We start from the raw sequence: 25,940 nt of genomic DNA, 5'->3' as shown, positions 1-25,940 counted from the left end.
CTTATCTTCTCTGGCAATAATATGCACGGAAATGGCTTCTTTTTTTTCTTGTTCCTGTGTGTAGGAATGGTAATTGTTCTTGCTGCTTACCTGTTCAGGAAGTATTCTTATTCCCTTCTCCTACCTCTCCACCCTCCAAACAACACTGTATCAGTCATTGCCGTTGACACTTTAGCTCTGTTTCCTAGCTTCAGCCTTCCTGCATTGTCCTGTGATTCCTGGATAAGCCATCTGGCAAAACATGGATTTTTTTTATTTATTTTTTTTTTTATTTCCTTTGCACTCTGGGATAAAGTAGATTTTCTACCTGTCTATGTTTGGGCTACTACATATATATTTTACTTTATACTATATGTAAAGAATGATGAACAGAATTGAATCCTGCACCTAAATTTTGACTACTAGAGTTGCCTTCTTCCAAATGTAGGCCTTTCCAGCTGGTAAATCAATCTTATCCATGGAAATGTGCTTACAGTTCTCTTGGGCATTTGCCTTCCACTCTTGCCTTCTCCCTTCTCAAGCCAAATCTCTTTCCAGGAAGGGGAAAAAAAAAAGACCATGAACTGGATTGAGCTTCAGCTGGATGGCGTGTCTTATTTCGGATACACTTTCTGCTCCTTCTCAGATGACCAAAACATAAGCGACAGCTGAGTTGTCTGTTTGTGTCGTGGGTCAAGGGCAGTCCAGCTCAGCAGTTTCCCTTTCCTCTTTCCCAAGTTTTGTTTGGAAGTGGCAGTTCTATATAGTCATCCTTCTGTCATGAAGACCAGGTGGAAATACGTCAGTTGTTATATGTATAAATACTCAGTCCAACAGCTGTGAGTTTATCAGGAGTCATGGAGCTCGCAAGTTGGTGACCAAATTGTAAGCTTAGAGGTCTGTAAGCATTACTCCAACTCAAAATAAATCAAGCCTTACTGTGAATCTCATACAAACAATTTTTGCACTAGGCTCACTGAAAGGAGAAATGGAGTTGAACCATCTAAGTGAATTTCTCTTTCAGGAAGAGTTGAAAACTTTTTCTAGAGTATTACACGAGTCCTTGTATAGTAATGATTTCAGCCACTAACACTGAGTTTTGCTGGTGCAGTTCCTGAAGTAGTTAAAATAATTTTTCTGAAATGAAGCATCTCTTTCCCTTTCGTACTGTTGTCAGATGGAAACATTTATCTGGCCTCTGGTCCTGTGCTCTTGTCCATTATCCTCAGGCTGTGTTTCAATCTGGATGTCCAGCAAAAAACTGAGGTACCTGACCAGCTAACAATGAATCAAGTGTAACAAGATTCGTAATAAATCTCGTGGATGCCGATAATTAAGGGAGGTTAACTTGACTTTGCAGATTGTAAAGTTTTTACTGCCATCCATGTGTGAATGAACCTTGATTTATTTCAGTAATATTGAGAAAGGGGAGATGGAAGTCTGCCAATGGCCATTGGCTATGTGGTTGCAAAATGCAATGTGTTGCATGGGCTACTGAGCATAATGTGAAACAAAGTGCCATGGAAAAAAAAAAACCCAGCAACTTGAGTGCTGAGTACATGGCTGAAAAAAGCACTTTAATGGGAGAATAGGCTTGGTCATTAACTTAAAATAGCTTCTCTGTAGCACATTTCTGTAAATATCATAGCTCTCGACTAGTGAAGACAGCAGTGTATGTGAATGAAACTGAATTAGAAATAGAACAAAACCCTGCAATAACTATGATAATACCAAGAAACGTGGAAATCAACTGTTTATTAGTTGAACTACTTGTTGCTCAAGCCTTCAGAGGAATTACTGATTGCTTTAAAAAGCTTTCAGTTTCAGAGAGATACTTAAGGAATTCTGAAATGGAACAATAAATATTGGTGACCCTGCTGTTAGCTCTTAGTTTTTTGCAGCCCTCAGAAACAGACAAACACAACAACAAAAGACAACAATACTCCAAGACAACCCCAACCAGACAAAGCCAATCCAAAATGTTTAGTTGAGTTGATTTGTCTGCATGGTTCTCTCTTGCATTAAAATAATGCACTGCCCAGGGAGGTGGTGGAGTCACCGACCATGGGAGTGTTCAAGAAATGTTTGGATGCTGTGTTGAGGAATATGATTTAGCTGGGAAGTATTGGTGATGGTTGGACTAGATGATCTTGTAGGTCTTTTCCAACCTTGATAATTCTGTGATTCTGTGATTAATGCTGTGTTTTCAGGAGCAGTTTTCTGGTGGCTTGTGGAACTCAATAATGATGCAGTGTCTGTGTGATAGGAGCTCTTGCAGCCAGTAGGAAACAGACTTCCAGCTCTTAAGTTGAGGTGATCTAACAGAGCTTGGAAGGCCTAAGCTGTTCTACACTCCTTTAATGAGAGTTTTTGGTCTTTGAACTGGAAATGTTCATCAGTGAGGACTTGTGTTGTTGAATCTGCATGGCTGGTGTGGCTGATGGAGCAGTGTGTTTTTTGCTGTCACATTGATAGTGTTTCTGGACATACTAAAAGGTGGTTATACCTGGTGTGCAACTTCCTCTGAGCTTCATAATTATGAATGGACTTTAGTTCACACTGTTTTCTGCTTTTGTATGAACCGATAAGTTGCCTGGGATAAGTCATTCTGATAAATGTCCATTTTTTTTCAGCACGGTATGATCTTTTGCTTTGGTATCAAAGAACAAGAAGTCCTTTGACTCAAACCTCATCTGAGCAGCCATCTTCTAGCTTAGCGCTAGGTTTACAGTTTAAGCATCTGGGAACCATCAATGCATGCTATGGAGATAGCAAGGATAGCTGTTGGCCTGTCTGGCTTTTGAACAGAGGCTGCAAAAGAGAAATAGTTTGGGGGAGTTCTTTAGATGGAGTGACATGAGGAGACTGTACATACTTGTGTAGCCCCTCTGGGTGTTGCTGGCAAGAGTCCCACCACAACCATTTAGTGTTTGAATATTCAGAGCAAGACTTGGTGACAATTCTTAGATAATTAGTAAGCTATGTGTAATTGAAACTGTATTACCAACCATCAGCTTGCATAGAGTGCAAATCAATACTGATTTTGCTTCTTCTAAACATATTAAAGCCTGTTTAATTGTGTTTATGATGGGCTGGTTTCCTCCAGTAAAGCCTGTGATGTTAGTCTAGGGACCACACGTATCTCATTCCATATGAGCCCTACCCTTGTCAGTCATTGGAAGTATCCTTGAAATATTGTTTTTCTAATGCTGTAAAACGATTTGGTTTTAACCCAGGCTGTAATGAAATGAAAAGTGTCTCTGTGTGAGAGCCCAGAACTGAGAAACCAGTTGCATATACTCGCTGTAATATTTTGTTAGTGCAGTGCGTGTGATGCATGTGCTTAATGTGAATGTCAATCAGGCCTTTTTTCCTCTAGCAGCATGAATGCAGCTCACTCATCCAGTGTTAGAAGCTGCTTCTTGAACTCCTTGGTTACTGCACTTTTTGGACTGCAAAAAGCAGTCAAGCAGATTTTGAGAAGTGAGCTGTGTAGCATAAATGCTTGTAACTTTCTTGGAGTTTGGATTTGAAATGGTCTGTAACTTTTGCAAGCTGACTTTGGAAGAAACATGTTACTAATGCTTTATATTTATGTAATGGTCATTAGCTGTTCAGTTTTTATTACCAGCTCATGTGGGAATGATACATTAGGTAGCACCACTTCAGTAGGATCATGATTCCAGTTGCCCAGCTGGTGTACCTTGGCCACTTGGGCTGTGAGTTTTCAAGCTTCAGACAATGTGGTGCAAATACTGCTCTGTTACATCCATTTCTTCCTTAAGTTTTGCTAGTTCAGAATGGTTGAACAGAGACCTAAAAGCAATGATGAAACATTTGAGTTGCCTTTGTGCTGAGACTTGAACCACTGTCTTTCTTCAAACCCTGAAGCCTTGATCTGTGTCTCCCGGTAGGGAGTACATGTTAGTGTCCATATGATGCCTTCCGGAAGAGTTTCACTTAGACAATGCAAAGTGATATTGTAAAAGAGTTATTTTTGTGTAGCGTGTGTAAGTCAAGCTCTCAGTATGGGAAATGCAGTATAGAAGGCTGTAGGACATAGTTTGTGTGTTTGTATTGCAGATGTTTAAGCTATTAAAGTTTGATATCCTCAGAAAAGGCATTCTCCATCAGTACATAAGTTTCTCTGAGGAATAAGGACTGAAGTTCTCAAGCAGAAAATCTTTTAAGGAACAGAAGCCTCCATTTCTGCAGAAGCAGCAGTCTTTGCAGCTATTAACCTTAGTGTTTTAACCATAAAGACCAGGCTTTGGTTCTGGTGTGTTGTAGAAGGTCTCATGCAGACATCTGTGAAAAGATACTGCTCGAGTAGCTTTAATTATAGCAAATTCAAATCTTGCCAAGTCATTTTCTTACTAGTTTAAAAGCAGATGCTCAAAATCCATCTGCTTTCCCACAAGAATGATGTTATCGGATAAGCCGGAATATGTTTTTAAAGTAAATTTGGTGAATAGAATCTTTATCCTTTTCAGTCAAATGTATTTGTAAAATTAGGAAGTTTTCATGTTTGGAGCTGAGCCTTTTAAATACCTTTTGGATCTTTCATGTTAAACTGAAATAGACGATTCGGGCGTGAATTGAAATAGGGCTGCTAGCAAGCAGTGCTTCAGTGTGAGCTGCAGGTCTGTAGAGATGTTCTAATTTCTCTGCAGCGATAGATATTGTGATTGCATGGAGGAAAAACAGGCCAGAAAATGTATGTAAATGAGACAAGTGCAAGAAATCTAAACAGTCTGTCTAAACATAGGTATAATCAGAGTAGAACTTGACTGCTTTTAGCTTTGTTGTAGTGTTTAGAATCTAGCACACTGTAGGGAAATTCCTTTTTAATTAGCTCAGAGTCAGGTCTGTGCTGTGTCTAATGCTGTTTGACTCTTGGGAAGTGGATTCTGAAAGGTGCTTTGAGAGGAAGGGTTGGCAGGAGCCTGTGGTAGGGAAACAGTAGTTATCCCTTGAATTAGCTGGAAAGTGATGCCTTCTGTCTCTTACATAATTCGTGGTGTTTGCAGGCATGGTCTCTTCTGCTTTCTTCAGGTTCCATCCTTTCCTTACAATACCATCTTGTTCCACTGTTTTAGGTAAGAACATGAATTTTGGAGAAAAGCCTTTTGTTTTTACAAAGCTAATCGCTGCCAGTAAGTTTCTTTGGGAAGTCCTTATTTAGGTACGTGTTGTGAAATCAGCTGAGATAAGAAGGGTCCGTTGTGGCACAAATGTCAGTTTCTAGCTTACAGCTTTATGTGTATGTGACAAACTCTGAAATGGAGTCGCTTGGACTGAGTCAGCAATTCAGTATGTTGAAAGTGTGCAGGCAGTCTCAGTTTGGTTTGCGTTACTGCATGTTGATTTGCTCTGCAGATGGAGATCCGAACCGATTGGTTGTGCAGACCTTCAGCTGAAGATGAGGGTGGACTGGGTCTGTTTGAGAAAGCATGCTTGGAAATGGCAAATTGTGAGAAAATGTTAGATTCAACACGTGTTGGAAGCATAGGAAAGATTAAAATAGCATCAAAAAGCGAGCAGCCTCTGCAGCCAAAGTGCTCAGGGCGAGAGCAAGCAAGGGTAGAACTGCAGTTCTTTGTTTGCAATGCAGTCTGGATTTTATTACTTGCAAAGAGAAATCACAAGGGGCAGTGTCTGTTTCTGGTGGACAGATATGTTGTGACTAATTTGGAAGAAGCCTGCTCATTAATTGTTCAGCCTGCTAACAGCTTTAAAGGTAGGACTGTGACTTTTGAGGCTGTGATTAATCTGCCCAGCTGCTTATTGGGCAGCCTCTTGGTTTTGTTCCTCTTTCACAATTGCCAGCCCTTAAGTATTGATACTGGTGCAGTTACCATAATCTTAGAGTTGTAAAACTTGCTACTGTGTACTCCAGTATTTTTATTGAGATCTATTTCCAGTGTTAGAGGTGCTGCAGCAGCAGGTGCTTATGCTGGGCCCTTGTGTTTTGTTAATCAGAGAAAACTAGAAGCAAATAAAGTACTTATCGTTCCTATATTCTCCTTGTGTAAGATCTCAGTATTGTGGCCCAAGCTAAGAAAAAGATGCTCAAACGACCTCCTGCTCTGTTGGAAGAAATGGGTAGCACAGATTCTGTGGAGCAGTGTGGTACTCTCCCCCATTAGTTGTGGTTGCTGATAGGGTTGTTCCTAGTTATTCCCTGAGGGAGCAGCCACTGGTGGCAGCTAGTTCCCTGCTTTTTCTGGGGCTGTTCATAAGCAAGTTTAAGGACATGAAAATGCTAAGAGGACTTCTTTCCTGATTAGAAACCAACTATATAATGCCACTTCCACCTTTTGGTCCCCCTAGCAGAAGTGGTCTGAGAACTGGATTCCCGAGGGATTTTTTCCTGCAGCTGGCCATTGGAAGTACACAGATCTCAGTTTAGGTCAGAACTGTCCTGTGGAAACCATATGCATTGAAGTGATATCTTGAGGAATAAGAACAAAACATTATCTGACACTGCTCCAGAAAGAATCCATGAGGGTCTCCTTGGCATCTCTAGGTGTTAAGTGTGGTGGTGTAATAGGGTGCAGAATGTAATTTAAAGGGAAATATGGGATGCCTCAGATCCTCTTGCCCTCTTACCACCTGTGCTATTACCACTGAAGCAGTGGATGCTGTACTGGAGCACTTGTGCAGCTTTTCTGACAAACCACTTTGATTTGATTTCCTGCATCTGTGTCTTATGTGCAGGTCTGCTGAATGCAGGGATGTCTTTCTGACAGAACCGTGGCTAAAAATGTTTTCAGATAACTTTTTGGCTAAGGAACCTATTTCAGTGTTAAAAGTGGTTAACAGTTAATTTTGGTGCATGATGCACAGAACATGAACTATCTGAATATCTTCTATTTCACTGTATCTGTACGAATCCTAGAGGAGCACAGAGAGAGGTCTAACAAGGGATGATCTCTCATGGAGGTTTCTAGCAGTTATGTAAGGGTTTTCGGTTGTCTGCCAGTACTTGGCCTACGCTTCATGTGTCGTAACTGGTAGTCATCCACAATTCCGTGAAGTAAATGAAGGATGCTTTTTGGATGTGTTTGCAGAAGCAGCAGTGCAACTGGAAGAGCTGTAATTAGGCTGCATATGCAGTATATATACTCCTATCTTGTATATCATCTTGAAGCTAACCTGTATTATACACTAATGTGAGTTAGTTTTACAAGTGGAAGAACATGAATATTTGAACCAGTTTGTTTGTTACCTGTAGTTATCATGCTGGAATTTTTGTAAGCTAACTCACCAATGGCACAGGAGAATTAAGTTTGCATTTATCTCCGTCTTTTCTGGTTTTGAAAGTTGCTGATAAATCCTGGGAGCCATCCTTACACTTCTGCATGATTTCCAAGCAGAACCACTTACTAGTGCAACTTGTCTGTGTCCACTCCTCTGTATGTTGTCCAGTGGTTTTATGAAACGTCTTAGAATTCTTCATCCTAAAATATTTCTGGTTCTGGAAATAGACTTGTCTGTATCACAACCAGTGAAGAGTTCATCCCAATGTTCTAGGCATGTACCTACTCATAAAGGACTCTTTAGTCCTACAGAAATCTATGTAATAAAAATAGAGCTACAATTCCTCTTTTGGCGTAGAACATAAAGAGAATGGATCGTGGAAGAGACCGTATTGCAGTATTGGCACCCTGTAAATGGAAAATTAGTTTTTCATCATAAAATTAAACTGAGGTGTGTGAATGCATCTTCCCTTTTGCTAACAAAGCAATCAGTTCAGTGCAAAATGAGAATTGACATGAGTTCCCAAAGTTTTAATGAGGCATCTGAACCAAGTGACAAGGTGATGCAGCTGGTTAATAGCTCATCAAGAATTCTGTTCAGCTAGCGCTCCAACTCGGTGATAAGCCCCCTGTATTAAGTGTAAGCCTTACTGTGAATTGGTATCAGATAGCAAACTTACCCGTTTATCTTCCGTGGATCAAATAGAAGCCTTGAATTGAAGAGAGTTCTCTATCTGAGTACTGATTATTTTGGCATAGGGCAGCATTTTGATTACTATCCCTTATGCTCGTCTTTTAAGGCTGAACAAATTGCCTAAACCCTTCAGCAGTTTGTTTTTTTTTTCCCAGACTTCTGTGTAAGGAAACACAAATGCTGCCCAGAGGAACCCTAGAATAGAAATGACCGAAGCCCAAACAGTTGCTTGCCATTCTTAGACCAGATTTTCAAGGACCTGAGAGATACCAGAGAAGGTCATGCTTAAGTCATAGGTTTTGTATCTACTGTTCGGCATTTGTCTCTCCTATTGGTTATAGAGAGAGCAAAAGAAACGTGTGTAATTGACTTACAAAGTTTGAAAGGTTCATAAATTTGTGAAGCTGCTATGTAGTTTTTATAGCTCTACTCCTTAAGAGTGTAAATGAAACATTTGATTTCCTGCAGGAAACCATGGGATTAGGCAATATACTGATTAGTTGGAGTCATTGTTTTCTAACCCTTTTGGAGTGGTGTAGGTTCTCTGCCATTATCTTTCCTGCATTGGCCTCCTTGTCCCAATCTTCAGGCAGCACACTCTCACCTGTGTGTCTCCGGTGGGCCAGGTACTGAAGTGTGCCTAGTGTACTACCTTAGGCACTGCTGGAAGTAACAATTCTCACAGTGCTACTGCTCCAAAATGAGAACATTGGAAGTTGCGTTAAGATTTCTTGTAACCTTACACAAAGAGGAAATATTCTGATCTGCTGTTGTCCTGCAAAAGGACAAAAGGTTTTTTTTTTCCCTGCAGCTGTTTTCATGATACACGTTGTATTTCCATACTCCTTACAATTCTGATCCCACTTCTGCTCTTTGTTCAGTGAAAGGAAGTGAGGCAGAATGGCTTTGTATCTAGGCTAGCTGGTGAGATCATCTCTGATGAGCTGTTCCTAACTTCCTGTGCTTAGGCATCTTTGTTTTTTCATGTCCTAGTTCTTCCTTACTTCCAGCTTCCCATGTGACAGTGTTAGTACTGGATTTGTTCTGAATGTCCTTGTGAATTACGGGATCTTGGAACCTGAGGATTTTCCCAACTTTCTTCCTTATAGCTCTGGAAGAAGCTTGCAACTGCGACTACCTATGGGTCAGTTGTGTTTAACAGTGCTGGAACTTGTTGCAAACAAGCCACATACATGAGTGTTAATGCCCCGTATTCAGGGACTTTCGGTGGTGCCTCTTCAAGCACGTTGCTGCCACCAGGTGTCCTAGATGCTGCTGCCACTGGGCGGCTGCTTCTGCATGTGGGAAGAGGCCACAACAGAGGAATGTAGTTAGTGGTGATATTCTCTTCCCCTTCCCCCATGCTGATGAATCATAGCTTTGTCAAAGCAAACAAGCAATTGCAGTAAAAAATGGGGAGCATCACTGATATCTTTCAATCACGTACATAGGCTTCAGTTATGGATACGCTCTCTTTAATGTTAGATATAATTATAAGCATAAGTATTGCCTGTTTCAGTTATGTATAATTGACTTCTGCAGACTGAAATCTTTTGAGGACAGTATTGTGTATGCAGAATGATGCTAGTTCTGATGTGTACATTGAAAAGAACAAACAGAATTAAAAACATACTTTATTCTGTCTTCCGGTATGGAGTAAAAACCTACTGGTGCTTTGAGTAAATTACCAAACTGTTTTAAATCTAGTTTTCATGTTTATAAGGTTCATCATCACAAAGCTTAGACAACACAGAGTGTAACTCCCTACTCCAGTTCTATCTGCTGCACTGTGATGTTCAGCGTGACCAGGAAAGAGTTGCCTTCAAGTTGCACACTGCTTCTGACCTATGTGGTTTAATTTTTGCCAACTTCAATGTGTTTGTGTTGTTTTTTTTTCTTGAACAGGGTTGGTGCTTTTTTTGTGAGGTGAATGGAGGAGCCCTGAATCAATAAGCTGTCACATTTATGAAATACAAATGAATAGGGAAAGCCTAGAGCTTTTTTTTTTTTTTCAGCTGGCCTATTTTTTCCCACCTAAGCACCAGGATGCTTCAGCTCTCAGGAAAAGTTTGTCAAAACTTCAAAGATTTGTCTGCTCCCTTTTTAAATACTAAGCCTTGTATTTCCCTCCTACTTCCTCCCCTCCCTCCCCATCAGTCTGCCCAGGCATCATCTGTCAAGATTAGTGTACTTTGTTGCTTTAATTCCTCCCGCTGAGGAGCAGCACTAAGCTTGCATGTGTTATCTGCATCACTCACCTGTATCAATGATAAGAGCGTGCTGTGTTGCTCATAAGTTTATGCACTGAAATGCTAGAAATGGGAATGCAGAAGAGAACCTACAGGTTGGTGCTTTTACAGGAATCTGTATAACTGAATGTGAATAATCTCGTAAGCTTTCAACTAATATGATGAGTTGTGTATGTGCTTGCTTAAAACTCCCAGCACTCTTGAATACTTCTACCTGAGTAGGAAGAAATCTACAGAAAAATATTTACCCTTAATCACAAAGCTGCAGAGGTGTAGTAGATAAATGACTGCTTTAACCCTACTCCTTTTAATTGTGTCAAATATGAACGTTATATTTCAGTTTAATCTTTCTCAATGTTATTTGCACGCTCCACTGGAACTGCCTTTATCTTACATGAAATTGAGCCTTGCTGTGGAGGTTGTCCAGCCAGGGACATGAGGTGGTGCTTTCAGTAAGTCTTAACTTGGAACTGCCTTTTGTTCTACTACCTGTCCTGGGAACTTTCTTTCATCCCTAAAGATGAGGAAGAAGAGGACTGAAATTACTGGTTAGTTAGTATCCAGAATACAGGACAACAAAAATCCTCAGATTTGCTTTTCTATTGATTAATCCTTCTGTACTGAAATGGCTTCTGGCTCTTCTGCCATTATAAGTCTCTATTCTGAGACTCTGCAACCTAATGTCAAGATGAGGATATTCTTCCCTTTCAGAAAGCCGTGTGATTTCAATCAAACACAGAAACTGATTTTGATTTCTAATTTCAATAAGCAAATCCTTTCTTCCCTAAAATCTTTGCAGAGCTGTTTATGGGGGTGAGTGGCCCAGACTGATGGAGGGGCAGATAATTAAGGAGTTTGATGTCTGGGAGATGTCTGAGCTTCTGAATGCCTAGAGGGTTTTGAGCACTGTGGTTTTACGGTGAGGAAGCCTGGCTCTTAGTTTTGTCTTTCTTTGGAGAGTATCTTTTTTTAGTTTGGTTTATTCTTGGCTTGTCTTTTGGTTAATGCGTGTGTATGTTTTTGGCAGAAATAACATTTGACTTATCCAAAGAACAGTGTGTATGTCTGTTTTAATATACTGCTCCACCTGTGCATGAAATGCAGTTTGGAAGCACTGACAGCTGTGTTCTGGCAACTCATGATATGGTGACTTCTTGTGTACTAAACTGAGGTATCTGAATATGGCATTGGCCTCAGTAGGCAGAATTCTAATGTATTGCTTATTCGGCAGCTGGCAACCTACCTTGGCAGCTAACAGTCTTCCCCAGTGTGCTGAGAGGCCCCAAAGTATTACCAGACACATATTATGGAATCAACCATTATAGTCTATGGTTGTAGAGGCTTGCTTGTACTCCTGGAAGATAGGAGAGCTGTAGCAAGGAGAATGCGTGAAGCAGGAGTTGCTTGAAAAGTCTTAGGTTTGCAGACCTGATTCTCTGCTTGCACTTAGCTAAAGGTTTGTATAACTCTATAAACATTATATTATACAATTTCACTCTCAAACCAGGTGCTCGGATGTTCTGAACGAAAGAAACCCGCCCTCTTGCATACTTCTGCAATAGCAGCTCCTTAGCTGTATTTAATCTACTTTTCATGTTCAGTGGTTTGTAGAAATGTATACAGGTGGAAGGATGTGTCGAGATCCTTGATCTCAATTTTCATGTCTGTTGGTGCATAGACGTGCATTTTGAAGGTTATCTTCCCGTCTCGTTCTATCTTGTCTTATAATTTTAGAAATCTAATGTGGGTTTTGTTGACACAAAAATAGGCAGTTCTTGTGCACTCAGACACCCATTTCTAGGTATCAACTGCGTAACACTGGCTGATCTTTAAGCTCAGTGAGTTCCTTGTTGATATTTTGTTAATGTAGCTCAGTGGTCACTGTGCTCATTTTTCCTCTTAACTGCAAGATTTTTTCAGGATGAGAACACTGCAGTCCACAAAGCTGTGGTTCCATTAACAGCACTGAATATCAGAGCACTGTCTTGCTAGCTTCTCCTCTGATTGACCCCTCATTAACCTTGCCTAAAAGGCTTCCAAAGCCTTTTCATATGCTGCAGAAATGCACACAGAAGAACGCTTGTCTGTTCTGTATCCTACTTTTTCTGAATAATAGGGTGGGAGCTGCAGTAACTTCCTTCTGATTTTCAGATATTTGGAAAGCTTGATAAAATGCTGCTTGGTGTAACCTCAGCGGAGCTGGATATTTTATTTACCTTGGTTATGATTCACTTTATCTATAATTCACCAGTACTTTGAAGTCTGCTATGGCTGTGCGTTGTCAGAGCACATCAATTGAAGTAGATTCATTCCTACTAATTTATCTGGTGTTTTCTAGTACATCTCTTAGATAAAAGCTACCTGGTGTTTCTGCAGTTGTAGTTTAAAAACAAAAAGCAAAAACCCAAATCCAGTACTTTAGTGAGCAGTATAGCAATGCAAAATTTCTGGATCCAGTGGTATAATATGCAGAAAGCAAGCAAAACCCATCTGTAAAAGGTAAAGCAGTCGTTCTATTACTTTATCCCTTGATATCTTCCTAATATGTGGAAGAAAGAGCTTCTCTTTAAGTTGTTTAGCAGATCACTTGCTCAGCTATTAAGTTGAATGCGTCAGTTCATTCTGTTAATGAAGTATTTGCCTGTTATTTTCCTAACAGGGCACCCTTGCTTTTACTGACATCTGAAACTCAGTCTTTGTCATGCAGTTCTGGAAGTCTGTTGTATTACTGCGTTGAAATGTTTTTCTTCTGTAATTCAGCTCAGGCCCCTCCAGTGCTCTTTGGGGCCATGTAGCAGAAATGCACGGTAAAGTGAAGCAGAGGGTGAGACCTTTTTTGAGTTCATGAGCATTGTGCCTCACAGGGGCCATTCTGGGGCTGCTCCTGGATCCGCTGTGCTGTGCAGTCCTTGTCACAGTGCTTTGGGACAACACCTGGAAGGACCGCAGGAAGTCAGAAAGAAGAACACATGGAAAAATGGTTGAGTAGAACCTATTAACTGGTGTACGAGCAGCCCAGTTGAAATTTAAGATTAATCTAAATGTCAGAAATGTATTTCCTTCCATCTTTCAGAAGGATGCTGAACAGACATTAAGCTTTGACTGAAAAAAAAATCACCGAGGGATTATAGATAACTTTTGCTGATGTGCCTCACTTTCTGTGGCTTGGCAGAAAAGCTGACCTGTGAAGAGGCTGGTTTTATTTGTCTTTATTTCTTCCTTTACGTAAGGTATCTAGGCACAGGAATAGAAGGCAGGCTGTAACAGTTCTGGGTTACTCATGCTCTTCGAGATTTAAATATATCAGCAAAAGGGTCAGCCCATATACCTGGTATGTTGTAACCGACTAAGATTCCTGTCTTATGTTGAATGATGCAAGTAGCTCTGATAGCTGTTTCCTGACCAAAAGAAGTCAGAGGGGAAGCATGTGGATAAATGAAAGCTGCCAAGAAAAGATTATTGAATGGTATTGAGCTGAACAATTGTTTCACTTAGTGCCTCTCGCTATTCAGACCTCTGGCACTGCAGAACCATGGGTCACGTGCTGGGAAGCCTTGCTGTTTGTCCTGGCTTGTCAAAACAATTTAATGTAGGTGGAAAGGAATGAATGAAATGAACGAAGTGGGCTCGATGCATCTGTTTCAATTTGTTGGAAGGGCAGCCCAGCCACGGTGACACTTCAGTCCTTCAGGAAAGCTATTGGTTCAGGGAGAACAATGCTGTCTAAATTATGAGGTAGTTAAGTCCATTTTAGGAAGCAAGTTCTCTTCGAGTTTGACAGCTTGTGTATTTTTAAATATTTAGGCTATATCAGCTCAGCACTTGCTGTAACTGAGATGCAAGAATGTGATTTGCAAACAGCGAGACTTAGGAGTTGGTCTTGTCTGCCTGGTGTTGTTACATTAATGGTCAAAATGAATGCCTGGGGGAGGAAGGAGGGTGTCCAGTCTATTTTAATTATTATTTTTAGTTGAAATTCCTAAACAAATTGGTCTTTGAAGGATAGGATATCAAGTCATATATTATTAACAGTTATTGAAGAAGAAGTGATTTCTTCTTTATAAAATTTCTTGGACTTTTGGAAAAAGCATCTTACATGCCTGTATATTTTGTTTTGTTTCTCACTGTTTGATTTTAAAATATGAAAATAAAAGAGAACAATGCAGTCTTGTGCTTTGTGATACTGGAATGTCAAGCTGTGAGGAAACTTGCTTGCTGGAAACAGCAGGTACGTGCTGATGTCTTCCATCTCCGTGCCTGCTTGGAGCCCAAGCTGTGGGGGGAAAAAGGCCACAGGAGATGAGGGTCTTATTTGATTCACCTTTGATATAATTTAATCAGAGATAATAGCTTATTTCAGTGATAGGCTATGATGCTTTTTGCTGTTTCTTTGGAGGTGGGGATGGAACTGAAGCAAGGGTGGCTCTTACATTCCTTGCATGTAGCCTGTAGGTTGTTTGCAGGCTGTGTTGGAAGGTAGCTTATACAAGTGTAACCACCAGTCACTGTATATGCATGAATACAGATGAATTTTGTTGGTGTGGTTGTATGTGAAGTCTAATACATTGTGTGCTGGTTTTCATTTTCAAGTACCTTCACTGTTTTCTGCTACCTTGCATTAGTGTTCCTTTAAGGGAGATATATAAATACCTGTTATAGATGAGCATATGGTCCAAGGAAATGATGGTAGTTAAAGGTCATATGCATTGCTTGTCTTATGAAACAAGTGGCTTCTATCCTTTTCTTACAGCTCTGTTCAGCATTAACTTTGGCTGCTATGTATGCTACCGAAAGGTGCGATGTTTCCTTGGTTGCAGAAATATTGCTGTTTTCTCTGGTTGGAATTTGTGTTCCTTGGCCTCTACTTGCATCCAAACTCGTCTGAGATCATTAGGGCACTGTGGCTTCCAGAGAAGTGTTGTGTTAATATACTGTCATTGTCTGTTTTTTTTTTTTCTTTTGTTAATGCCCGCAGTGAAGTGTTGGGTGTCTGTTTTAAGCGTCACATATACATCTGCAGGAACATGATGCTACCATTGATGTGACCATAAAGAGATGACTCAAAATACACATGTCCATTAGGAGTCTGCTCCTCAATAAGAGTAGCCCTTGAAAGTGAAATCAGGCATACTTGGGTTTAGATGAGAACTTAATGTCAAGTGGAGTCTAAAACTGGTTAGTAACATCTGGTAGTTCACAAAATACAGGAAACTTAATCCAAGTGTATATCTACAATCTGGGTTTTGGACAAAAATAAATACAGGTACTTGTTACATTGCTTAAATTTAGCTTTATAATACAAACAATTGTTGCAGCCTGTCTTTTGTAGTTACCATAAATAGTAATTGGATGTAGGGCTAAACAGATGAATTATATGGACAAAGAGCAGGGGCTGGGAATAATCTGCTTCGTTTTCTTTGTGAGAGTGATTATTGTGATTGTGTGTTCTGTTCATAGTGTTGAGATTTTTTAACCACGTGTGTATGATCTTTTGATCGATGTGCTGATAGCAGCTCACTGATTTTCGGCATCACAACTGCTTGTAACAGTCAAGGTTAAATTGGTCTTGGGCAGAACTTGTGCTGCTGTATATTGTAAAGAAAGGACAGACTTATTCTCCTGTTTGATCCAGAAGACTCCTATGCTTCTGAAAGTGGGAGCTTCATCTGGAAATGAAGTAATCCTTGCTTCCTAGGAAAGGTCAATAATTTATGTGAATGGATGGTGGTTTAGGTATTAACATGCCTGAATAGTATTGAGAAAACACATTATCTGTTAACAAAGGAAGAGGAATTACAGACTAGTGGACAATTGTGAATGGTTAGAGTAGACCCTGTGTGCTTATTCTACTGCCCTGTAGTTGAAATGTTTGTGTGGAATGGAGTGACTTAAAATTATTGCTCAGATTTGATAGAGTGCACTGATTATTCGTAATTAGCTGGTAGAAACACTGATTGTAAAAATCTGGGCTTTGAATGTATCTTAAGTGGCTTTAATGCTATTTGCGTATGGGTCTGATTTATGTCAGTTGATCAGCCAGACTAGTGCGACCATGCATCAGTAAACTGACAGCTGAAAGATGAAAGAATCACACAGAATCACACAGAGTCACAGAATGACCTGGGTTGGAAGGGACCTCAAGGATCATGTAGTTCCAACCCCCCTGCCTGGCAGGGCCACCAAACATACACCTTTACTAGATCAGGTTGCCCAGGCCCTGTCCAACCTGGTCTTGAACATCTCCAGGGACAGGGCATCCACATCTTCCCTGGGCAGCCCATTCAGGGAGGTTGTGTGTATGCAAGGAAACTTTTCATGTTTGCAACTTATTCCTGGTCAGCTGGTCAGGATCTTGAAGATATTAAGATAGTCAGTTGTTGGTAGATGATACAGCAATATTGGCCAAAGCTTTTTCATGACTTCTCTCCGGCCAAAAGCTTGCTGTCTCTCTAGTGTGAATTATGTCTTTGTTTTCCTTGATGCTAGATTACAGGGAACTTGCTCAATCATGAGATCATGCCTTTAATAATAATAAAAAAAAAAACAAACCCAAATTTGTCTTCCATTATAAATGCATCTTATATGTTAGGGTTTCTGCTCTAATATCTATATGGATAATTAATCCAGTCTGTTACCAATGCTATGGATACTATGCTTGAAGGAATTAATAAAGATTATAGGTGTTTATAATTTGAGATATGTGCTTTAAATGGTCCTTTTTTTTTTTTTACCTGTCCTTGAATGCATGAGTATTTTAGGACATTGTTGCCTTTCTGCTTCAGGTCAAACAATCCCTTTGGAGTAGAGATAGAAGAAATAACTCTAGGAGATGATCCCCAATGATACTGTAAGGAAAACTATGATTTAAAAAAAAAAGAGCTATGATAGAATGTCTTCTAAATAGGGAAGTTACTGCATGAGTAACTGCAGACAAAATGGCATTTAAAAGGTGCTGATCCTTGTTCAATAACTGTACACAACTGTTTTTCAATTTGCTGTTTCTCTAAGAAATAAAACAAAGTTTTGTTTTCTTTTTCATTAGGATCGGAAACTATCCAAGTCAGAGCGGCAAAGATTTAAAGAGGAAGCTGGGATGCTGAAAGGGCTTCAGCATCCCAATATTGTCAGGTTCTATGATTCCTGGGAGTCCACAGTCAAAGGAAAAAAATGTATTGTCCTTGTCACAGAACTCATGACATCTGGAACATTAAAAACGTAAGTAAATTCTAGCATTTCAAAGCACTTGATGGTCATCATCACAAAATTAGAGCACTTTTGAAGTAGGTGATAATTCAAAATAGGTAAGGGCAGAGACCTTTTGCTGAGGGATAAACTCCTGCAGGGGAATTCTTTAAGAAGAGTTTTATTAGCACTGTGAGGTGCAGTGGACCGTTCGTTGTTAGCAAATTTGTCGGATTCTTCATTGTGATGTTCTAAGTAAGTACATGCAGGAAAACTCTGATTTTGTGAGCTCAGTAAGTGTGCTGCTTTTCCGTACCTTTTCTTTTCCTCCTGAGTGCTCTCCCATTTGGCATGAGGTATTTTATAGAGTTCAAAGCACTGATTGATTTACCTTGTTTGGGAGTCATTGGGTGTTACTGCAGTAACTGTAAAGAGAAGGAAAAAAAACCACCCCAAAATACATCTTTTTAGTTAAAACTTCGAGGTACTGCCTTAGAAAATCTTGAAAGCATTTACAGTTTTGACCTGTTAAGTAATTGAGTGGGGCTAGATCTGTTTTTAAGCCAGTTGGAAACTAGTGATTCAAACTGCTGTGAGGGCCCTCTAGTGGTGCACAAAGCTGAGGGAGCTGAACTGAAATCGTGCTGTTGCCTTACACTGTCTATTGCCTTACACTGTAAATCTTGCAGAGATGTGCATTTCTTCAGGAGCATCCAGTTACTGTTAAACTACTGGAATTAAAACTGCCGAGATTTAAAATTTGTGAGTTGTCATCTTAATTTGGTGCCCATTTAAGTTCTAAATGTGTGAATGGACTGTAGGAACTTTGGTTAAAGTAGGTTGTGAACTACTTCTGTGGCTTCTTTTGCAATGTTTGTCCACAAATGGACACGTTTAAAACAGGAAAAATGTACTTTTGGTTGTCTGAACTGTAATTAGAGGGATGTGTTTCTTTCTTGAAATAGGGCTGGCGGGTTAAAGAAGTTATAACTTTATCTGTGTGTCCATGCAGGGCTTTTCTGAGGTTGTTTAAGGTATATCAGATAAAGTAAGAGGTCAGTTACTTCATGTCCTGTGCTTAGAACAGTATGAAGGTTTTACAGCTTTGTACAGATGCTTTTACTTGCAGGTATTTATTTTCATAGTAGGGAATATAGGGTTGGATATAACTCTTCCTCTCTTTCTTACTCTGTTCTTTCCCTCATAGATTTAATGTTTGGATTGCTCTGTTGTGCAGTAGCATAGCAGGATAAAGTAAAAGCAGATGACTGTAAGATAATATTTTGATAGGAAGAAATACTTAAGATTTACTGTCCATAAGATTGTTTTGTACTCTGAATGTGAAAGTCTTTTTATCTGGAAAAAACCTTAATATTATTTTAATTGGCTATCGTTTAAATAATATGTTTTTTTTTCCACTATTGTGTACTTTGTAATTTAGTTTATTTTTGTGCCCTTCACTGGATACGTGACAGGTAAACTACATGAGAAATTTCTGAAATACCAAGTTTAGTATCTATGTGTTTCATTTATATTCTATTCCCATACTGCTCACTTATTGTTAGCATATGGAGTTTGAATGAGTATTATTTCTGTATCTACCCAGTGTCTTTATGCTACCTGCTTATAAAACAAGTGGTGTATTCCTCATTCTGAGACATAGCAATTGTTGCTTAATATTAAAAACAAACAAGCAAAACATGAGATGTATAATGTTATCCCAGAGTATCTTTTCATGATATTTTATTGTGTTTGTGTATGCAATATTGTGAACTCATCCTTTTAAAATGCTGCTTGGGATGGTTTTTAATTTTGCACAGAGAAAAGTCCCTGAACATCTACATACCAATGGAAGAGTTTTACAACTCAATTATTGTAAGAATTTGCTTTCTAACGTTTATATATAAACAGAATTAAATTGTCTATTTTAATTAATTACTCTGTTAATGATGATGGCAGTTTAATTTTTCTGACTTAAGTCTCAGCCTCTAGTTTTGTCTCCAAAGGCCATTTTAGTTTGTGTTCCTGATCTACTTCAAATGAAAGTATTAATGATCTTGTGCCTTCATAACTGCTTCTGCTAACTTAGTAGGATTTCTTCTAGCTCCTTGAGATAAGATGCTGTGATAGATTGTGACCCTTCCTTGTTTAAAAAAACAAACATAAAATTGCAAGACAGGAAGTCAAACTCTAGTTTCTACTTTTCTCTTTTTGTTGAAGATAACTATTAGGAAAGCCTCATTTTCTCATCTTTGCTTGTATTCTGTGCTAAGATCAAGTACCTATCTTTAATTGACAACTACCCTGTTAAATGGAGAAGAATGATGTTGGATGATGAACTCGCCAGGAGCAAGTTCAGTGGAGGTCATCAAGATGTTAAGGGTTGGAGCACCTGCTGTGTGATTATGAGCTAAAGAAGGGAAACTTTTAGGCGTGACCTAACAGCAGCCTTCCAGTGCCTATGAAGAAGTCATAGGCTCTTTCTGCTGGTGCTTGGTGGGTAGGAGGATTAGAGGTATCAGGCCTAAATTGAAACTAAGGATCTTCATACTTGAGTGTAATAAGAAACTTCTTGACAGCGGGGACAGTCAGGCAGTGGTACAAGTTGCCCCAAGTGGCTGTGCTGTCTCCTTCCTTGGAGAACCTCAAGACCTGACAGGATGTAGCCCAATTTAACCTTGTCTGACTTCCTGGCTGACCCTATGTGGAAAGGAAGCTTAGCCTGGAGACCTCTTGATGTCGTCTCAAACCTGAGTTGTATGTATAATACTTGGAAAATTAAAACCTGATAGGCTAATAGGGCTGTCCATGTATTTTTAAGTATTTATGTATTTTTCCATTTTAAACTACTTTCTACCTTAAGCGACACGTGACTTAGTATATGACAGTGTTATGGAAAAATTACAGCAACACTGCTGGATGCTGGGTGATGGTTGGATCCAGATCCTTTAACAGTGAGAAGCTGGCAGTAGACTAGCATATTTGAAACCAAGAATGTAATTAGGGATTCCAGATGCTGAACTGAAGTGCCCCTACCATGTGATCTTTGGAACAGACTCAAGAGTAATGAATGAGGATTGTGTCAATAGCAAGAATTCAAGTGGTAGCTGATGTGATCCAGATCTTCCTTCAGCTTGTATCCTTCCTTGGGTTGGCTTTTTCCCTGTCCATCTTTATATTCTTTTTCAAGACTCCTTTTGGAACTAGGTCCTGATTGCTTTTACAGTTTTGTTTTCATAGCAGAATTATTGCTAGCAATTTGTTTTCCAGATCTTCCTCTGGAGTGGAGAAATTGAAGTAACAGGAGTTTAATTATGGAGTTTTTATACTGGTGTTGATGCAAGTAATTTTATGGGTATTCAGAAGACTGAACACTGACACTGAATAATTGAACCTGACTTGATTTTAGGTTTGTAGCTTCTGAACTCCATCCTGGTCACAGAATTTACCACCAGCCTTGTGGCAGTATAAAACTTGTCTGACTTTTCCTGAGTTAACCTTGGCTACGTAAGAATAAAATCATTGCTGTACGCAGCGCACCATTTAACAGTTACTTCTCTAAATACATTTCAGCCCTTTATTTTTAAAAAGGAAGAACTTTCTTTAAGCTGACACTTCTACCTGAAGAGATGTGCATGAGAATACACAGCTGGAAAGCACTTGAATAGGTCATAGTTCATTCACCTTGTGACATCTTTAATCTATCAAAGTTTAGTAGAATAAGATCACACTCTTGTCTCACAAAGTCTGGAAAACAATTTTTTTGTGCGAATTTTCTCTTGACGTTCAGAAAGCAGCAATATTAGAACAGTTAAGACTGGGTCATGTTTTGCCTGCAAAGGGATGCTGATGTAGTGTACGTACTTTCCACATCATTCTGTTAGCATAACCATTTTAAAGATCTTCTTGTCCTCTCTGTAGTTTTGAAATGCTGAGTATTAACCATACAGATTCAGACAGTCACATCCTATATGGGACAGCACCAGGGAAGTGATGTCTGAGAGATTTTGATTTGCTTGACATCACGTAAATTTGATGTAGGTTCAAAGTGTGATCTGGAATCCTTGATCAAAGTGGTAGGAATAACATTGATAATTAGTAGAGTGACTTTGTAACTCTTGCATGGTTTGCAGAGGCTCTGTACTTGGCTGTTCTTTATTAGCATCTTTGGCTTTACTGCTCTCTTCCCAATAGTTCACTAAGGAAAAGATTTCAGCTATTTAAGCAATGATAGGATAAAATGCAGGGATAGGTAATCCTCTTAGATAAGTAGATAAGGAGTTGTAATGCATAAGTTTGTTTGATGTGGAAACAGTGCCTTGAAACTTAGAAAACTGAGTGCTTAGTTATCTTAAGGTTGACTTGGTATGCAAATTATTTAAAAAGTATTTTGTTAATTCAGTAATTTAATAATCTTAATGTTTTGTTGTGTTTTTTTTTTTAACTTTAAGCTCTATGGTGTTGCGGTTAGAAGGAAGTAGATAGAAATTTTCTATAGGGCAGTTTTTCTTTCTGGGCGGGGGATCCATCTTCAGCTCTTTGATTTTTGAGCTGCACGGGTATTTTTTAAAATAAATGGAAATAAAATTTCTCAAGTCTCTTTAGCTTTGTCACTTTAGAACCCCAAATGATATAGCATATCTGCTACTTGGTAGCAGAACTTAATTTTGAAATACAAGTGGCTGATGCTAGAGCCTGTTTAATGTACTGTTATCTTTTTCACTAGGTATCTAAAAAGATTTAAAGTGATGAAAATCAAAGTACTACGAAGCTGGTGTCGCCAGATACTGAAAGGCTTACAATTTCTACACACACGCACTCCTCCCATTATTCACAGAGACTTAAAATGCGACAACATCTTCATTACTGGCCCCACTGGTTCAGTCAAGATTGGAGACCTTGGACTGGCAACCCTGAAGCGAGCTTCTTTTGCCAAAAGTGTGATAGGTAAGTCTCTACTGTTTAGAAGGCTGATGAGCCGGTCTATTTACTTGGGTATGATGAGCCTTAAGAGCTTTCCTTTAAAGTATGGTTTCAAAGGTACACAATCTAAGCCTGAAGGTGTGTAGGCTTGATTTCTTGGCTTTTGAGGTCAGATGGAGTTCCTGAAGATATGACATAATGAAATTTTTCACGTGTTTTGTATTTGTACAGTAACTTTAAGCATTTCTGAATATAGATTTATCACCTCACACAACAGTTTTGTGCAACAATGTTGATAAAACCATTCTTAACTACAAATATGAAAGGTGAGAATTATACGTCTCTTCCAGAAACATGCAAATAGATAGTTTTGGTAACTATCAAACATCTTGATGTTTAGTATTAATTTATACCAATTTTTTCAGTTGTCACCAGGTGTTAATATTAAATCTCTTACACTTGGCAAGTAAAAACTAAAATGTATTAAAGTCAAAATATATTGCATTTGGACTGGGATATAATGTTTTAATCAGAAAGTCTCTGGACTTGTTAAGTTAGGAGGGTGCGTTGGGGAAGTATTGTCTCGTACTTTCTCTATTCTTGTGTATACACTAATGACCATTTTCAGGAAATAAGCTACTGGATTGATAGATCTAGTATTGTTTTTCTTGTAAGTTCTTCAAAGAAATGGTTTTATCAGCTTTGTTCTTATAGTTGGACAAGTAGGCTTCAAGGAATGAAATTGCTTTTATTTCCGGTGTCTAAGCTTGCTAAAATGTAATACTGCTCAACAGTCCTATATTAGATACCCAAATGGGATCAAAAATGTATACCTGTGAACTCTCTTGAAAGTGATTGCTGAAATATTTCCTGCTTCTTAACCAGGCCAAAATAATAGAAGGAATGAAAAGTACATGTTGTCCAAAAAAGTTTTTTCTTAAATGTGCTACCCTTTTCTTCAAATTTATTATTACAAAATGATAATTTTGTATGTTAATGGCTTCCCTTTGGATAAATGGCTACGATGGCATTCTCTTTTTTTTCATTTTGTGTGGTGAAAACTAAAGTGATTGTTCATTGATCTATAAAACGATCTTGAATCTGGTATCTGCAGGAAATAATTCTGTGATGAAATTGACAGAATCAAACTGATGTCTTTGATCATACAGTGCAATCCCTTTGATTACAGAGGGGATGCTGTGATGCTTCTCTGAGCAAAAATTTTCTGCAAACTATTTAAATGGGACTTGTTGAATCTCACGCTCTATGCTTGTAACTCAATCTCTCTGTATTTCTAAGTATTTTTGACTGTAGGATGTTCCTCACTAATGCCTGTATGTGCATCTGCAGTAGGCCTATAAATATACTGCAGGTGAGAAGGTAAGTATATGAAGAAGAGGGCTCCGGTGAGTGGCCTTTGCAGATAATTACTTTTCATTTTCCATCATGAAGATTTATATTTTTTAACAAAAAGAGTTTTTCATTGCAAGGCCTTTCCTGAACCATTCTACTTCAAAAAGTAGGTGGAGAGCACTAGGACAGAGACTAGCTGTGGGCTCTTACCAGTACTACCTTCTTTTGCAGCAGAGGGCGGTCAGGTAATTCTTGAAACCAGGTTTAATGTACCTCCTTTCTTACAGGGAGAAAAGGTAAGTGTCTTAACTCTCCTTAGTATTTGGTTTGCAGCCTATGGCTAGTCTGTTTTCCCTTCTCCTTATCCCCTTTCCCTCCATTTGATGCCTGATTCAATCTATTTTGGTACTTGCACTAACATGCATAAAATGAGAACTACATCAGCCCTTCATGCCATTCTTATTCCATAAAGACCTTGCAATGGAAGACTCGCAAAGTGGTTTGATAAAACAGTGACTAAGGGTTTCCTCCCTCTTCTTTTTGCCTCCACTTTCTTTTGTCTCACAGGTCTGCCCATCCACTTCCTCCTGCGGTGAGTAACGCCAGCAGCCTCTGCTCGCTTTGAGACATTTAGAGTCTGAATCGTTCTTTTAATTTAAGGTACCCCAGAGTTCATGGCCCCCGAGATGTATGAGGAGAAATATGATGAATCCGTTGATGTATATGCTTTTGGGATGTGTATGCTAGAGATGGCAACGTCTGAGTATCCTTATTCTGAGTGCCAAAATGCCGCGCAGATCTACCGTCGAGTGACCAGTGTAAGTTCCTCCCCACTACTGGTTCTAAGGCTGTAAGTCTAGCGGAAGAGTAAATCTGGACAGCACAACTTTGTGCAAGTGTTTGCAGGGGGAGAAGAGAAGATAACAAGAGTGTTTAGGGGTATAGATGGAAGTGAATAAAACAATTCAACTTACCCCAAATGGTCGGTCAGAAGCTTATAAAATATATGAATAGAAATAAAATGTTGCATTTAATCACAAGCAATTTGCTTAGGTCTAGAAAAATAAAAGCTTTTCCTGATGCCTCATGCTGTAAGAGGCAGATATAATTGCTGACAGCAAACAGGGAAGAAAGAGTCTTTATGGTAGTAGGAATAAGTTGTGAAGGAAGGCTTGGTGAAACGGAAGATGATTGCTTTTTTGAAGGGGAATGGGTGGGAGGTGGGGGAGGAGGAAGAAGAAAAGAGGAAAAATAGCCTTTTTTTTTTTTTAAATCAGCAACTAGAGTAAATTCTTAATGTATGTTTTGCTTGACATGTTGGTTAACCCAACTGTAATCTTCTAAATCGAAAGGAATGAGAGTAAAATCTAGTTAACTGCACATTCTGATCTGCTGGCTATCTGCATCAGGGAAAGAAAACAAAGTAGCTTATCAAAACCGTTTTAGTGGTATCCTTTGCAATGCTTGTGTGTGTTGCCCAGAGCCAAAGAAACATAGTTTCGGTATAGATGGGTATTTTATATTAGAGCAAACACCTGATGCAACTACCCTACCTTTTCCTTAAAACGTGTTAGGGCCAAGCCCTTGCCCGAGCCAACTGGGCCAAGGTGAGGAAAGTTAGTTTTTGAAATAGATGGTTTCAGGCTTGGAAATCACAGAATCACAAATCTCCAGGAATGTCCTTTCCCTGGTCTACGAAGTACTTAACAATTAGAAACTTAATTAGACTTACTGGGGTTCTACTTACCACTTATTCATTGTACCTTTGAGAAACTTCAATACTTCTTTCTCCCAACATTGTTTTTGGTTGATTGTCGAACTTCTAAGTGGATGAGGAACATCGGATGGTAACATTTTGCTCAGTCCAGCACATCTTTTACTGCACTTTGCTGCTGATGTTTCACAAATTGAATTTAATTGTTGAGTTTTTTTCTGCTGTTTCATTTACTGTTTGACACCTCTAAAATACTTTTTCATGTGGAATAAAAGATTTCCTTGATTGCAAAGAAGGAGCAAAGAACAGGAAAGTTCTGGAAATGGAATGTATGTGTCTCTGCTTCTAGGCAGAGAATGAAAGGCTATCTTGATATATTGTTTTTTTTATTGTATGAGAGCCACAAAGCAGTATTTAAAAACAAAGCCACAAAACTGAAAACAGACACTTGAATAGTTTTCAAGGAAGACTTTCGATGAAAAGACAACATTATCTAGAAATAAAGCATAAACCTTTTTTGACTGACAGTGGAAAATTCACTGGTTTTGTTGTGTTTTTTTTTTTCTCCTGTAATGTGAGCAGCA

General features: G+C 39.1%; 1 protein-coding gene across 36 annotated transcripts in view; it reads left to right on the top strand.

Moving 5' to 3' along the window:
- Positions 1 to 25,940, top strand: part of WNK1 (WNK lysine deficient protein kinase 1) — a 96,522-nt gene that overhangs the window by 12,386 nt on the left and 58,196 nt on the right. For 34 of the 36 annotated variants that reach the window (XR_014936173.1, XM_085520929.1, XM_085520927.1 and 31 more), the window contains exons 2-4: positions 17,227 to 17,399; positions 22,093 to 22,313; positions 24,303 to 24,460. Coding sequence is in view for 35 of the 36 variants with exons in the window: in XM_085520929.1 (XP_085377055.1) it covers positions 17,227 to 17,399; positions 22,093 to 22,313; positions 24,303 to 24,460 (552 nt within the window). In the remaining variant the exon portion in view is untranslated. Of the gene's footprint in view, positions 1 to 17,226; positions 17,400 to 22,092; positions 22,314 to 24,209; positions 24,235 to 24,302; positions 24,461 to 25,940 lie in introns of those variants that run through there. The other 2 variants (XM_085520933.1, XM_085520879.1) reach the window with 2 other exon arrangements.

The sequence above is a fragment of the Coturnix japonica genome, chromosome 1 (assembly GCF_054131305.1).
Source record: "Coturnix japonica strain WE chromosome 1, WE-NBRP24, whole genome shotgun sequence".
NCBI classification, from domain to species: domain Eukaryota; kingdom Metazoa; phylum Chordata; class Aves; order Galliformes; family Phasianidae; genus Coturnix; species Coturnix japonica.
The sequence above is the reverse complement of the archived record's forward strand: the minus strand, read 5'-3'. Positions and strand labels throughout refer to the sequence as shown.